Source organism: Dama dama, chromosome Y (assembly GCF_033118175.1).
Source record: "Dama dama isolate Ldn47 chromosome Y, ASM3311817v1, whole genome shotgun sequence".
NCBI lineage: Eukaryota > Metazoa > Chordata > Mammalia > Artiodactyla > Cervidae > Dama > Dama dama.
This window is the reverse complement of record NC_083715.1, coordinates 13,697,482-13,714,594: the sequence shown is the minus strand read 5'-3', so window position 1 is coordinate 13,714,594 and position 17,113 is coordinate 13,697,482. Positions and strand designations below refer to the sequence as shown.

The 17,113-nt window shown below is 40.4% G+C and overlaps 1 protein-coding gene across 1 annotated transcript; it reads left to right on the top strand.

The window, feature by feature from the left end:
- The first annotated feature begins 2,019 nt into the window (after positions 1 to 2,019).
- LOC133053612 (eukaryotic translation initiation factor 1A, Y-chromosomal-like) lies at positions 2,020 to 16,734 on the top strand. Its single transcript, XM_061138163.1, has 6 exons — positions 2,020 to 2,035; positions 3,835 to 3,918; positions 10,791 to 10,894; positions 11,859 to 11,909; positions 15,669 to 15,750; positions 16,640 to 16,734. Exons 1-6 carry the CDS (start codon positions 2,020 to 2,022, stop codon positions 16,732 to 16,734), a joined length of 432 nt encoding a protein of 143 aa, XP_060994146.1.
- The last annotated feature ends 379 nt before the right edge of the window (positions 16,735 to 17,113 follow it).

The following is a 17,113-nucleotide window of genomic DNA, read 5'->3' as shown; positions in this document are numbered from 1 at the left end:
GAGGAGTAAAAGTTCATTGCTTTTTGAATTTTTTTCAGGGTCAAATACACTTTCTTAGTCAGACCTCCATATATCAAGCTTTTCAAGCACTTTTCTTACAAAAATAAATTTTGGTTTCTAGTATGCTTAGTTTTGCAGTTGTGTCTGATTCTTTGTGACATCATAGACTCTTGTCCGTCAAGCTCCTGTGTCCACAGGTAGTCTCCAGGCCAGAATACTGGAGTGGGTTGCTCCGCCCTCTTCGAGGGATCTGCCCAACCCAGGGGCGGAAGACAGGTTGACCGCATTGCAGTCAGATCGTTTCCCATCTGAGCCATGAAGGAAGCACAAGAATACTGGAGTGGGTAGCCTATGCCTCCTCCAGAGGATCTTTCAACCTTGGGAAACAAACTGGGGTGTCCTGCCATTGCAGTGGATTCTTTACTGGTTGAGCTACCAGGGAAGCCCTCAATTCTGCTAAAAAGTATCAATTGTCAATCCTTGCTATGTGGGCTCATTGATTATAGGGCATGATTGAAGGAAACCAACTTTCCATACAGCGTTTTGACCTTGAGGCAAAACAAAAAGCAAAAGTGAGGGAAATCATAGTATTGTTGATAAAATATCATAAATAATTAATAGTATAAATAGAAAATCATAAGTTCAGGAAACTTGAAGACCACAGGCTGGAAATGGTCTTTCACACAGTTTTGAGAGGAGGCTTAGAGGCAGACGCAGGGGCAGAGCCAGTACATATACAACCTTCTTTAACGCAGAAACTATATGTAGTGAAACACATAACTTTCGTAAACATTCCTGATAATCACAAAGAAAAAAAAAAAAAAAAAACACGCCAAACAAACAAGGATTGAAAGCAAGAGACTGTAGCGTTTCTCTAGGCAAGCATGTGGAATCACTAAAGTTTCCATTCCCATATTCATCTTAACCATCTAGGGACCCATAGACCCAAGCACAGAAATGCTTCATCATGTTTTTCCCATCCGGAGTTTCTCAAGCATGCACTGCTGATGGACAACTGCAGTAGATTTTGACGTCTTTCCTTAAGTCGATCAAGAGTGACTTTTCTTTAGTGGTTAAAGCACATGGACAATAGTGGTTTCTCACGTCAAAAGGTAGGGCGTCTTGCATAAATTAGTTCAAGTGAAGTAACACGTAGTCCCGAATGTTTCCTCATACTTAAAATAGGTGAAACTATCCATCACTTCCATCACTATGAAAAACAATCCTGAACATTTCTGAAGAGAAAGTTTTTGATATTTCTAAATTTTATTCTTTATCCATTTATTTTGTTTGTTTACACTAACTTTAAACTTTATTCTACCCATCTGACACTGGATACGACATCTGGATACACCAATCTTGGTGGACCTAAGAGGGGTCTGTAATGATCCTGGGCTCAATCTTTTGAGAGACATCTATACCCTTTCTCTTTAATTCTTCCACCAGTGTACTATGTACCATATTTCTAACAGAAGCCTCCTGGTGGAATTTGTTTCTCCAAGAAGGAAGACAACACATACAATTCAAACAAAGAAACGATCAGAGAGCAAATGGTCAAGAGCACTTATTACAAAATAGCAAAAGTCTACTCAGTAGTTTGAGTCAGCTCAAGCCCTTTCTAGTTGGGGAAATGCATGCGGTCTCCACTATATTGACACATCTCGCTCAGCGCAGTGTTCTCCAAAAATCTATACCTGTCTACTGCAATCTGTCACAGCGTCCCTCACATTGTTGAGTGCCAGGAAGTCAGTGGGTTTGGACTACACGTGCTCCGTAGGGCGGAAGAGACTGTGCTTGGAGGATAGGCCCATAGCGTCAGAGGCGGGGAAAGTGACGTTAACCACGTGACACTGGCTGGGTCGCCATTTTGCTGCTGCTAGGCGTGGCTGCGCTCCGATTTCTCGCGCGAGTTCTCAAGTCGGAGTGTGTAGGTTAGCTCCTTGGAAACCTCGGAGGATTACCTGCCAGCGGCAGCGGCACCGGAAGCTGCTTGGAAACAGTGAGCCTGCCGTTGCAGCTATGCCCAAGAATAAAGGTAATGACTCGGCTTCCTGGCACCAGGGTCTGCTCTGCCGCGGTCAGTGGTAGTTTCTCCATTGTGTGGTTGGCTGAGGTCTTTGAGCGGACTCCACAGTCCACAGAGGAGCTAGGAAGCGGCTCCTGCTTCCTCCCGCTCTGTAGACATAGCGGGATAATTTCCTCTCCGCTTTTGTCAGTTTTACACGGAGCTGAAAATACGATTAGTTTTGGATTCATGCCAGTTTAACTGCAGGCCGTTAGTAAACTGGCAGAAGGCTACTTTCGTGCAGCTGAGGCTTCGTCCCTGAGGCCTTCATCCCTTCCGAAGACTCTCCCTTAGCTGTTGTTTGTGACACACTGATTCTCTCTTTGGGTCTAGTAAATACTTGTCAGTAGTTTACTTTGTGCGCGGTTGACTACTGGTGAAAAGACTGCTTTGCAAACACGGAGGCAAAACGCTGTTGCACGTTTAGGTTCATGTCTGCCAGTTTACTTTCTTCTGCCTGTCACAAACCTTAACCTTCTTTAGAACGCACACATATCCCAACGTGTTCAGCCTTCTTATCCAGTAAAATAGATGCTGGCACTGTGTATTTCTATTTGTCTTTATTCTGAGTCAGACAGTTCACAAATAACCAGATTTGACAGTACTTCTGCTTGTAACTTCCAAAACGGTACTTCTGAGCTAACTGAAGCAGAGCCCTGGGACAGTCAGTCCTTGAATTCTCCTTTTTAGAGACCTGAGTTGTTCTTGTGTCATGTTTAATACTCTTGTAATGCCTCTTGGCAAACTGGAACTGCTAGGAGTGAGAATATCTCCTTCAGAGTAGCACCACATTTCACATTACACGAGAAGCAAACCTCTCTTCATTATTCATTCCTGACACTTCATGTTAGCTCTCAAGGCTTCCTTAAGGTTTGCCACATTGGGTCAAATTTTTCACCTTTGAGTTCAGTGCTCTCTACATTCCCCAAACCAACTGGCACAGCCTTTCTCTAGCAAGCAAATGTTTTCCTGCTAACTATCCAGGCAAATTCTAGAAACCTCTTTTTCATAATGTGTTATGTAAATTACAAACCACTTCTACTTGTTTTTTTCTAATCTATTTAATTCACTTTTAGCTTACAAATAAGTGTGCATTTGTAACAAGAGAAACAGTCCTTGTTTCCTCCTCTGTTTTTAGGAATGAAGTTTCAGATGCCCACATTGGGTTGTGTATCCTGAAGAGAATAGGACTGACTTTATGAATGCTGACTTAGTACAGCTTGGTGCTTAATAGATGTTCAATACATTTTTGTTAATGTTATCTTCAGTCCAGCCTTGGGTGGCTCCCATCTTCCTTCTGTGGGACTTTTAAACCAGCTGCTAACGCTCATGCCAAACTGAAGACGTTTCTACATATGATTTTTCAGTTTCCATTCCTTTACAGATATATGGAGTAGTCTTGGTTTATTAATTGGAAAGTAAATTGTGGAAGAGAATGTATAGAATCCAGGTTTAATTGGAAAGCATGGATAATAAAAATGCTAATGGTTATCTCTGGTAATGTGTTATGTGGTTGATATTAGCTGTTAAGCGATTTAGAAGAACGTCATTGGCAATTGGTAAGCGGCTAATCGGTAAGCAAGTTAGGTTAAATTGTAAATCTCTTTTGAGGTCTGTTAATATTTTCCTGCTATTTAAATGATAACCTGTTTGTTCCCCTGTGTTTTTGTAAAGTTTCAAAGCTTATGTTCGTTTGTTTTACAGTTGAGTTTGTAAACTATTATACAGATGATTAGATTTCAATTTTTATTCACTTTTTAATCACTTAGGTAAAGGAGGCAGAAACAAGCGTAAGGGTAAGAAGGAGAATGAATATAAAAATAGAGACCTAGTCTTTAAAGAAGATGGACAAGGTAAGAATTCTTTACTTATACCTTTTCTAGTAATGTGAATTTCACAGTTTGATCTGAAACATGTCTTAGTCATAATGCTGAGGAGTTGTCTGATAACTCCCTTGTTTTTCTTCATCTAAATGATTTTTATCTGCTTATGTGTTTTTCTTTTTGTTTTTTTTTTTGCTGTGCTGGGCCTTCTTTACTGCGCATGGGCTTTTCTTTCGATGAGGACAGCAGGGGCTGCTCTGTAGCTGCAATGCACGAGCTTCCCATCGGGGTGCCCTCTCCACTTGTGGAGCAGAGGCTCTTGGGAGACCAGGCTTCAGTAGTTGCAGTGCATGGGCTCAGTAGTTGCAGCTTCTAGGCTGTAGAGCACAGGCGCAATAGCTGTGGCACAGGGGCTCAGTCTTTGGGAGGCATGTGAGTTCATCCTGGACCAGGGGTCAGACCAGTGTCTGCTGTATTGGCAGGTGGATTCCCTACCCCTGAGCCACGACGGAAGCCCCTCGTATCTCCATCTTTTCCCCATTTACAGTGCCCTATATTTCTCCATAATTTCTGTATTAATTTATTGTACACTATTTCTTTTCTCATGCAGGTTTACAATGTGGCATTTCTGTAAACAAGGTGTCCTGTTTTTATTCTGTGGATAACCATGGTATAAATGACAGTGAATTGTAGTGTTTGGAGCAGAGTAAGCCTGGCTGCCAACATTGAAAATCGCCTACTTTTGCACTCATTTTTCAGTAGACTATGAGAAATCCATGCCAAGACCTCAGCCCCTCAGTACTCCAATGTCACTAGTGCATGATCATATTTAATAAAGTAACAGAATAGTTGACTCTCTCTTACTTGAGTAAGTGCAGACTAAAATAAGAGTAAAATAACTGACTGAAGCACTTACTTTTTCCCCTTTCATATTTAGCTAAGCCCACAGAGGAGATGAAATATGAGTGCAACTCCCATATTTTGTTTATAACTTAGACTCACTAATTTTCAGTGCTTTCTTCTATTCTTTCTTTTGGAACATGCACATTTTCCTCCTACCATTTTGTTTGTTTGTTTGTTTTTTTCATTTATTTTTATTAGTTGGAGGCTAATTACTTTACAGTATTGTAGTGGTGTTTGCCATACATTGGCATGAATCAGCCATGGATATACATGTATTCCCCCACCCCAACCCCCCCTCCCACCTCTCTCTCCACCCGATCCCTCTGGGTCTTCCCAGTGCACCAGGCCCGAGCACTTGTCTCATGCATCCAACCTGGGCTGGTGATCTGTTTGACCCTTGATAGTATACATGTTTCGATGCTGTTCTCTCAAAACATCCCACCCTCGCCTTCTCGCACAGAGTCCAAAAGCCTGTTCTGTACATCTGTGTCTCTCTTTCTGTGTTGCATGTAGGGTTATGGTTACCAGCTTTCTAAATTCCATATATATGCATTAGTATACTGTATTGGTCTTTATCTTTCTGGCTTTCTTCACTCTGTATAATGGGCTCCAGTTTCATCCATCTCATTAGAACTGATTCAAATGAATTCTTTTTAATGGCTGAGTAATATTCCATGGTGTATATGTACCACAGCTTCCTTATCCATTCCTCTGCTGATGGACATCTGGGTTGCTTCCATGTCCTGGCTATTATAAACAGCGCTGCGATGAACCCTGGGGTGCATGTGTCTCTTTGAGATCTGGTTCCCTCCGTGTGTATGTCCAGAAGTGGGATTGCTGGGTCATATGGCAGTTCTATTTCCAGTTTTTAAAGACATCTCCACACTGTTCTCCATAGCGGCTGTACTAGTTTGCATTCCCACCAGCAGTGTAAGAGGGTTCCCTTTTCTCCACACCCTCTCCAGCATTTATTGCTTGTAGACTTTTGGATAGCAGCCATCCTGACTGGCGTGTAATGGTACTTCGTTGTGGTTTTGATTTGCATTTCTCTGATAATGAGTGATGTTGAGCATCTTCTCATGTGTTTGTTAGCCATCTGTATGTCTTCTTTGGAGAAATGTCTGTTTAGTTCTTTGGCCCATTTGTTGATTGGGTCATTTATTTTTCTGGAATTGAGCTGCAGGAGTTGCTTGTATATTTCTGAGATTAATCCTTTGTCTGTTGCTTCGTTTGCTATTATTTTCTCCCAATCTGAGGGCTGTCTTTTCACCTTGCTGATAGTTTCTTTGTTGTGCAAAAGCTTTTAAGTTTCATTAGGTCCCGTTTGTTTCTTTTTGCTTTTATTTCCAATATTCTGGGAGGTGGGTCATAGAGGATCCTGCTGTGATTTATGTCGGAGCGTGTTTTGCCTATGTTCTCCTCTGGGAGTTTTATAGTTTCTGGTCTTACATTTAGATCCTTACTGCATTGGAGTTTAGTTTTGTGTATGGTGTTAGAAGGTGTTCTCGTTTCATTCTTTTACAAGTGGTTGACCAGTTTTCCCAGCACCACTTGTTAAAAGAGGTTGTCTTTTTTCCACTGTATATTCTTGCCTCCTTTGTCAAAGTCCTCCTAACATATTAAACTTTCTTCTAGGCGGGTCTCGTTACATACAGTTATGGACTTTAGCCCTAAATATTCCATCTCGTAAGAGCGAAGCCTTTCTCCTATGTAACTCCAGTAGCATGGTCACAGGAAATTTAACCTTAGCATTATACTGTCACTTGGTAGGTACTCGGTTCTAGCCCCAGTGCTTGCGCTTAGTCACATCTGACTCTTTTGAGATCTCGGGGACTGTAGCCCACCTGGCTCCTGTGTCCACAGGATTCTCCAGGCAAGAATACTGGAGTATGTTGCCATTTGCTTCTCCACAGGCTCATCCTGGCCCGGAAGTCTAGTGCGTTGTCTCCTTTGTCTCTTGCGTTTGCAGGTGGATTCTTCATGGCTGAGCCACTGGGCAAACCCCTGTTCAGGAATAGCCAGGAGCCATATGTGGATGTTGAAATGAATTGAAGTTAGCATATTGTTCAGTTCTTGTGCATACCTTTCTCTCAATTGAAAATTCTATTCTCTGTTGTTGAGCTGGTGTATATATAACCACCATAAACATTTGTCCATTTGTTTCAGTCATTTCCAGCACTTCATAACAAAGCCATGTAGTTATTCCTGCATAGTGCAAGTCACTAAACACACACACACACACACACACACACACGCTCAGGAACAAACACAAATATTTTTATTGATTATTTGAAACATGATGTGTTTCTAAAGATAATCTGGTCTTTGACCTTCATATTTTTTCCTTACGTTAGAAGTGTGTTTCAGGGCCAGTCTTTAAATTATCATTATCTTTTCTTTGTTCTTTTCTCCTGTGTAGCAGCCCTGAGTACTGAGCTGGGTTCATGGCCTGTGATGCAAGGGACTGTCCATAGTTGGAATCCCATTTACCTTTCAGGATAATGACAGATGAGACAAGAATCTCTTTGGGGGAGTTGTTTCTCAGTCACTAAGCCATGTCTGTGACCCTTGCGGGACCCCGTGAACGGCAGTACACCTGGGTTCCCTGTCCTTACCATACCCTTGCATTCGCTCAGACGCTTATCCCTTGAATCCTGTGATACCATCCAACCGTCTCATCTTCTGTTGTCCTGTTCTCTTCCCCTCCTGCTTTCCCTCCCACATCAGGGTCTTCTCCTTGCAGTCGACTCTTTGCATCAGGTGGCCAAAGTATTGGAGCTTCAGCAGCAGTCCTTGCAGTGAATATTCAGGGTTGATCTCCTTTAGGATTGACTGATTTGATTTCCTTGCTGCCCAAGGGACTCTGAAGAGTCTTCTCCAGCGCTACAGTTGATACACTTCAACTCTTTGGCGTTCAGCCCTCTTCATGGTCCCAACTCGCACATCCATACATGACTACTGGAAGAACTAGAGCTTTGACGGTACAGAGCGTTGTCATCAAAGTAATATCTCTGCCTTTTAACATGCTGTCTAGAGTTGTCATCGCTTTTCTTCCAAGGAGCAGTTCAGTTCAGTTCAGTCGCTCAGTCATTTCCAACTCTTTGCAACGCCGTGGACTACAGCAAGCCAGGCCTCCCTGTCCATCAGCAACTCCTGGAGTTTAGCCAGACTCATGTCCCTTGAGTCAGTGATGCCATCCAACCAGCTCATCCTCTCTTGTTCCCTTCTCCTCCCGTCCTCAATCTTTGCCAGCATCAGGGTCTTTGCGAAAGAGTCAACTCGTCACATCAGGTGGCCAAAGTATTGGAGTTTCAGCTTCAAGATCAGTCCTTCCAATGAACACCCAGGACCGATCTCCTTTAGTATGGACTGGTTGGATCTCCTTGCAGTCCAAGTGACTCTCAAGAGTCTCCTCCAACAGCACAGTTCAAGAGCATCAGTTCTTCAGCACTCAGCTTTCTTTACCGTCCTGTCTCACACATCCATACATGACTGCTGGAAAAACCATAGCCTTTGCCTAGATGCACCTTTGTTGGCAAAGGAATGTCTCTGCTTTTCAATATGCTGTATAGTTTGGTTGTAACTTTCCATCCAAGCGTCTTTTTATGTCATGCTTATGGTCACCATCTGCAGTGGCTTTCAAGGCCCCGAAACTAAAGTCAGCCACTGTTTCCACTCTTCCTTATGTATTTGCCATGAAGTGATGGCACCGCAAGCCATGATCTTTGTTTTCAGAATGTTTAGCTTTAAGCCAACTTTTTCCCTCTCTTCTTTCACTCTCATAAAGAGGATCTTTCCTCAAGGGTGCTGTCATCTGCGTATCTGAGATTATTGAATTTTTGCCGGCAGTCTTGATTCCACCTTGTGCTTCATCCAGCCCAGCATTTCTCGTGATGTACTCTGCATAGAAGTTAAATAGGCAGGTTGACAATGTGCAGCCTAGATATGCTCCATTTCCTACTTGGAACCAGTCTGTTGTTCCACATCCACCAGTAACTGTTGCTTCCTGACTTGCATACAGATTTCTCAAGAGGCAGGTCAGGTGGGCTGGTATTCCCAACGTTTTTGAATTGTGCACAGTTTATTGTGATCTGCACAGTCAAAGGCTCTGGCATAGTCAGTAAAGCAGAAATAGATGTTTTTCTGGAACTCTCTTGCTTTTTCCATGATCCAGTGGATGTTGGCAATTTGATCTCCGTTCCTCTGCCTTTAGAAAACCAGGTTTGAACATCTGGAAGTTCACAGTTCATGTATTGTTGAAGCCTGGCTTGTAGAATTTTGAGCATTACTTTGCCAGCGTATGAGATGAGTACAGCAGTGCGGTACTTTGAGAGGTTTTGGCGTTGCCTTTCTTTGGGATTGGAAAGAAAACTGACGTTTCCTGTCCCCTTGCCCCTGCTGAGTATTCCAAATTTGCTGGCACATTGACTGCAGCACTTTCACAGCATCATCTTTGAGGATTTGAAATAGCTCAGCTGGAAATCCATCACCTCCACTAGCTTTGTCTGTAGTGATACTTCTAAGGCCCGCTTGATTTCACGTTCCAAGATGTCTGGCTCCAGGTGAGTGATCACTCCTTGGTGATTATCTGGGTCGGGCAGATCATTTTTGTGCACTTCTGTGTATTCTTGCCACCTCTTCTTAATATCTTCTGCTTCTGTTAAGTCCATACCATTTCTGCCTTTTCTGGAGCCCATCTTTGCATGACACGTTCCCTTGGTATCTCTAATTGTCCTGAAGAAATCTTTTCCATTCTTTTATTTTCCTCTCTTTGCTTGCACTGGTCGCCAAGGAAGGCTTTCTTATCTCTCCTTGCCATTGTTTGGAACTCTGCATTCAAATGGGTATGTCTTTCCTTTACTCCTTTGTTTTCACTTCCCTTCTTTTCATAGCTGTTTGTAAGGCCTCCTCGAGAGCCATCTTGCATTTTTTGCATTTCTTTTTCTTGGGGATGGTCTTGCTCCCTGTCTCCTGTACAATGTCACGAACCTCTGTCTGTAGTTCATCTGGCACTCTGTCTATCAGATCTAGTTCCTTAAATCTGTTTCTCACTTCCACGGTATAATCATCAGGGACTTTATTTATATCATACCTGAAAGGTCCAGGAGCAGTCGCCTTTAATATCGTGGCTGCAGTGGCTGTCACTTTGATGTTTGTCCTTAGTAAACCTTTAGTAATGTACCTGCTTTATATTAACTGCCTGTTTCTTTCTCTATTCTGATGCCTGCGTTTGTCATTTAAAGTCAAGAAGACGTCATCCCGTGCTGGCTAATGCTTATGTCAGTGTCTTCAACTGACAGTAGAATCTGGTGGCCTCTTGACTATGCTTAGATAGAATTGTCTTTAAGCATTTGACGCTTTATCTTGAAATACTCTATTAAGGACTTTAGAATAAGCATCAGTGTGTCCTCAAGCAAATGTTCGTTGGTGATCAGCCTGCTGTTGCTTATCAGTAGAGTTAATGAGGGAAAGGAGAGGCAAGATTTTGCAAATATGCAGCATGAGAGGTTGCTAAGCCAGCATGTAGGGCGCAGTCTGAAGTGAGCCACTTTGGTGTGCAGAGGTGGAGCATGCAGTCGTGAAGACAAAGACTGAACTGATTTTCTCAAATTAGTGGATGACTTAAATATACCCAGTAGCGATAGCTTTTCGTGGAAATAACGTTTGTGATTTTGGATTAACTGCTTCACTTTTGTCAACTTTTACTTGCTCAGAAAACAAGAGGATAAGTGCATCAGTTTAGCTGAATGAGACCGTAGCCATTGCTTGAGAGCCTAAGAGTTCTCCCATTTTTGTGGATAACATTAATATATGTCCCCTGAGACAGCTCTCATTTGTTGTCATACTTGAACCTTTTGTTCTGTTTTAAATTATGGTTTGGTCTAAAGTTAGCACTCACAGTGAAGTTACCAACTTAATCACAAGTGTTGCATTTTTAGGAAAACTGGACAGTATGTTACGGTTTTGTTTTTCTTTTTTCTTTTCTGCCCCTTCCTAAGAGTATGCCCAGGTAACCAAAATGTTGGGAAATGCACGGTTGGAAGCAGTGTGCTTTGACGGTGTGACAAGGATATGTCATATCCGAGGAAGCTTGAGAAAAAAGGTCAGTGTGGAGGTATATTTTCCTTTAGTCCAAAGCTTACCTTTAAAACATTTATCTGTGCTTCCAAGTGACTGAATTTGGTGAATTCTTGAAGACTTCAAGAATAGTGATTTATATGGCAATATAAACGCATAAAATTAGAAAATGCTTGATAACTTTAATACTAGGACTTAGATTTAGAAAGAATGATTTGTGACACCTAGACTGGACTTATGCCAGAAATGTTTGCTCTTGCGGAAACAGACAGAGTCCGTGTATGAACCAAATGGAAATGGTAAGCCGTGAAAGAAAGAAAGAAAGAAAGCAAGAAAAATAAAACACCTGAAGATTATTTTTCAGACAACAGAAGTCCAATTGTTAACTAAACCTAACATTTGGTCCTGGGTAAGACTTTGCTTTGTGGGAACAGCTGTATGTGTTGTTAGGAACATTTGAAATTGGAACATGGTAGAGCATCTTATTTAGTAATTTTGGCACGTTGATTGACCATATTGTTTAAAAGTTCCTTCAACCCTACTTTTTTGGATTAAAAATCAGTTTTGTTCTCTTGAGTCATTCTCTTCCAGTTAGTGGTTTGGGAACCTGAATTGACGTCGACTGGTAACTAGATGACTGTATTTGTGTAGATGACTTATTTTCATTTGTTGAAAAGAACTGAAAATGTCCAGAGTGATTTGTGAATAAAAGTAATTCACGTGACAAAGAACTATGCTCTTGTACATTCAGATGCTCGTAGGCATGAGCACACACACAGATAATACACACATACATGCACATGCACACACAACACACACACAGACCACACACACATACACACACACACTCAACTGTAGTTTTGCTGTAATTCATTAGTAGATATTTCTCACAGACCGAATGAATTATATTTTTTGTATTAAGTATTGCTTTACATTGAACACTATTGTTTGCATTTTACATACAATATAGCATGAGTTTTCTTTTATAGGTTTGGATAAATTCTTCAGATATTATATTGGTTGGTCTTCGAGACTATCAGGTAAGAATTACGTGTAAGTGTATAATCTTGAATTTAAGAATCATTAATATCAGTATCTAGATGATGCAATAAAATGCATTTGACCTGTTCTAGCCAGTTATGAGTCTCATCCTTCTGGCATCCAAATTTGTTATGATCCACAGTGTTTAAGATGATAGGATTCTGGCTGGCTGACGGTACATGTGTTTTGTGGGAAGACTGGTTGTTTCTTTCTTTATTTTAAATATAATAAGTAATAAATATTCTCTTATAATTTTGGATAAATACTAGAGCTCATCCTTCTGTCCTTCTTTAAAGTCCAGGTGTATTCAGGCCTCTGTGCTAGGTTTTCAGTGATTCTGGTGCAGGCTGACGTTTTCAGTATTCTGCAGTAAAATGAGAAGGTATCTTCATATTTTATGATATATATTTCACAGAGCTAGATTATTCATTTTCCTTTCACTTGTCTTTTCCTTTAATTTTTGATGGCGCTGAAGCTCGTGGGATCTTAGATCCCCAGTCAGAGATTGAACCCAGAATACATCTGAGGAAGCCCTGAGTCCTTGTCATTGGACCACCAGAGGACTCCGCCCATTTTGCTTTTTAAATACTTTTGTAAACTACCCTTTGCTGAAATAGAACAGTAGCATATGAGAGTGATTTTCATTAGCATTATTACTCACTAAAAAAAATTTAGTAATTTATGTTGGGTTCTCAGTTGCAGTTTTTAAATTTCAAGGTCTCAAATCGCAGTTTGAGAAATCACTGCTGTAAGATGATGCAATTAAGTCAGGCAAAACCTCTAATCTCCAAGGGGGGGGGGGTTTGGCTTGTAGGAGAAGGGTAAGACATAGACTAGGTCATTTAGAGTGTATGTTATAAATCTGAGATGAATGCTTAAAAAGCTACTTGTTAGTTGCCCGCTATGACCTCAGTGTTTGTACTAAGACTTGTGAGACAGAAGTCAAACCCATCACATGTGCCCAGTTAAATTTTAAGTGCAATAATTCTATTATCAGGTCATGTTTCTCTCTCTATTCTATTATCAAGTCATGTTTCCTGTAAATAATTAAGATGTGCTGATTTGTAAATTTCAGTCTTCTGTTTCCCTGTTGATTTTTTTGGTGTGATCATTCTATTAGTGATTAAAGCGACTTTTTTATCTCCACTAGTTTTCTTTTAAAGAATAAGTTTGTCTTGATTCTCTAGTGAAATATTCTTCACAATTAAAACGACATTATGCACACTGTTTCTTGTCTTCTTTTCACACATGCTACCCGAGGTAATGTCTCTGTTAAGTCCAGCTTGTAGGCTTTCTCAGTCATGCTTTGTATTGCCTACGTATTTTCTGGTATGTGAGCGAACACATTTTCCTTTTTCTTTGTACGTCCCATGTTTGTTCTTGTTTCTGTTTTTGTTGAAAACTCAAAAGTGCAAATATAACATGGTGAGACGGGAGATCCGATTTCTTCTCCCAGGGCTTTTTTCTTGCCATTGTTTGTTGAGTGATTTCTGAAACAGATTGTGTAAGGCATGAATCTTTTCCTTGCCTGTGGCCACTGGATGCTTCTTTATGACATCACAGACAGCCCGTGTTTGAGGTTTCATTAAAAACCAGCAGGCCTCTCATCCTCTGCATTCAGGCCCTGTGCTTGCAGTGGTATACCTTTGATACTAAGCCAGGCGACTGATAGCTCTTCATTTCAGGCTCGTGCAGAAAATCCAGGTGACTCGAAGCTGAGAGGTTAGGAGCATCCCTGAACTTTGATTAGTGTGTCTTCAGTCTTGATTCCACATATAAGTGAGGTCCTACAGTGTTTGCCTTCTCTGTGTGACTTGTTTCTCTTAGCACACTACCCTCCGGTTTCATCCTAGTTGCTCCAGATGGCAGGATTTATCTGCATTGGATGTTATCCCCTCATTGGTCATAACATTTGCAAATATTTTTACCGATCTAGTACACTGTCTTTTTGTAGTTGTTGTTGACAATTTGCTTTTCTGTGCAAAAGTGATTTAGTGTGATGTAGTTCCACTGAGTAGGTTTTGCTTGTGTTGCTTATGGCTTTGGTGTCGTATACAAAAAGCAAAGAGCAAGAGCGGCACTTGGTAGTTTTGCACTGCGTTCTCTTGCCAGTAGTTTGAGGGTTTCAGGCCTGTGTTTAAATTTCTGATCTACTTCAGGGTAATTTCAGGCAGTTTGTGGTGTAAGAAAGGCGTCCACTATATGTTAAGTATTGTTTTCCCAGTACTGTTTATTGGAGAGGATGTCTTTTCTATACTGAGATCTTGGTTCCCTTCATGGGTTTTGATTGTCTTTGAAAAATTTTATTTCTGAGTGATGAGTTTTGTCCCAAGAGTCCATATTACTGGTGAAATGCCGGAGACATATTGTTGGGACAGTTGTGTTTGGAAAGCAGGAAGTGTGTGTCCTCCAGCTTTATTCTTCCTCCAGGTTGCTTTGGTGGTTAGGATTGTTTGCGGTTCCATATAGCTTTGTCTCTGAAAATAACTGCTACTTGAATTTCTATGGGAATCGCATGGAATCTGTACATTACTTTGCGTAGTATGGACACATTACTACTATAACTGACTTTTGCATATTGATTTTATATCCTGAAACTTTACTGAATTTTTTTCCTTTGTATGTTTTTCTGATCTGGATCATCCATTTATAACCTTTCCATTTTTCATATGTGCTGAGTAAAAATATAGACTCTGTAAATGTGCATCATTTTCATGTGCATTTATTTTAGTTGAACTACATATAACCCCGGAAAGGAATGGAAAAATTGTTAGTTCCCAGTTTAATTCTTTGTTTCACGGGCAGTGTAACCACAATTATATTAATCCTATAAGGGATTGAGGTACTGACTTCAAAGTGATAGCCACAAACAGCTCTTCTGATTTTTAATCTGCTGTGGATAATTGCAAACCCTTGTTACTGAAATCATATTGTAAAGATAATAGCAGCACCCCCACTCTGTGGAAGTATCTTAGTACGTTATTAGCTAATCTCTTCCCTACTGAGTTGCACTGAGACTTTTAACACAATACCTACATGTTTTTTTGTGCACATTATAGTTTGAGAAGTGTTGCTTTCTACTACACTGCAGTTTTATGACTGTGATATTTTCAGTTGCCTTTCTTTAGGCCTTTTCTAGGTTAATTGTAAGCATTCAGAATTGTTTGCTCTGTCAGTGACTGGGCGTCTTTAAAATGGAGAAAAGTGAACTTTGTTAGGGCAGTACTTCACAGGCATATTTGCATCAGAAGCACACAGAAGAGCTTTATAAACACACAAGGACTTCACTCCAAGCCTGTCAGGTTTTAGGAGAATATAGGTATCTTTTTAAATCACCACAAACAATGCAAATCAGTAAGATACTCTAAGAACTGTGGGTGATAGAAAGGTTTCTCTTGGGTAACAATACCATCTTCACTTAGAACTACAGTGTTAGAGAGTGAACAAGGACAGTAGTGCCACAGCATTCCCCCCCCCCCACCCCGCCCCGCCGCCGTGTTTCCTTTTCGTACTTTTGATTCAGTGCATTATATACATCATTTTCCTAGTCTATATTTTATTTGGTCATGCATGCAGACTTCATCACGAGGACTTGTGTGTGTGTGTGTGTGTGTGTGTGCGCGCGTGTGTGCGGATGATAGAAGGAAGGTGAGAGAATGGTGAGGTTTCACATAAGTGTGTTTATCTGAAAGTAATTTATGAGACAGCTGATGATTCTTTGCATAACCAATTTTGATCCTTCCTTGTTCTTCTCCAAGGATAACAGAGCAGATGTAATCTTAAAGTACAGTGCAGATGAAGCTAGAAGTCTGAAGGCTTATGGAGAGCTTCCAGAATATGGTAGTTATTATCAAAGATTTTACATTTCCCTGTCTTCTCATAGCATTTGCTAATTAGTGTTTAGGTGAAGCAGTTGTTTCAGGATTCTCTCTCTTTATGTATTTTTACAAATATGCTTCAATCCTCTTTAACTATGTGTTAAATACTTCAGTATATTAAGAACTTAGTAATGGATTATCTTCCTGCAGTATATTCTTTTGGTGGGGAATGAAAAATTTACGGGCTCTAGACTTATACATACGAGTTGTTAAAGGAATGCCTCTTAACAATGCTTAAGAGATTATATAGCTGGTTTCAGCTACTCGATGACAACAGTTATGGTACTGGTATTGATTTTTGTGGAGGAGTATTCAGTTTTTCTTCGTATACAGAGTACTGTTGTGGCGTTTTGTGGAGAGTGCTTTTAAAAGATATCCCTTTTATTTTTTAAAGACAAAAGTATTCCTCTAGTAAGCTTGGAAAGATGAAAATACTTCTAGTAACCAAAAAGAGGAAGTGCACTAAACGCACATTTTGGACATGATAGCAATTTTACTTACTCTATTAGAGTGCATTTTATTATCAAGTTATGTGGTTTTAAGTAAGAGTGAAGATTCTGATGACAATTAGGTCGTTTAAGAAATACTAAGATAATTGGGAATCAGATCAATACTTACTTGGCAGTGAACTTCTTTTAGCAGTTTCATTGTGAGTTTGTTCTCTGTGATGTGTTTGCAGTTGGGAAGATTTTTCTTGGAATGAAACTGTTGAATCGAAGTTTGATTACAAGCAGTCTGTTGTACACTTCAGTGTTTTAGTAGTAATCCAGTATTGTTTCTTTAAATAGGCAATTAATCTAGTAACACCTTGATTTTATATTTTTAAGCGTATGCTCTTATTGTATTTTTAGTGGAACTTAGTGACACAGATACCTTTGAAACTGAAGATGATGATGAAATCCAGTTTAAGGACCCTGCAGCTGAGGGTGAAGACCCTGAGGTGTAAGTCAAGGCTGAACCGTGTGTGTGTATGCTTTTTAATGTTTTGTACATGAAAGTAGTCAGATCTTTTACCGTTTTAGGTCTCAGAAGGTTGAACACGTGAATATATATTGAGGCCTATGTATCCGTGAGTTTGAATATTCCTTAATATTCAGAATCCACCATGGCAACCTTTTTAAATTTTCAAAAACTTTATAGTTCTTTGGATCCTTGTTTGTTTGTCTTTTAAATCAGTTAGGTTTGACAGTGGGCACTCCATAATGAGCCTTTATTAAGCAAGGGGGTGTACAGTGATAGTATTAAGAAGTTTAGCAGACAGGTTTAAAGTGTATTGCCTCACAAGGCTGGTACATTAATAGAAGTAAAGCATGTTGAAGCCAGCT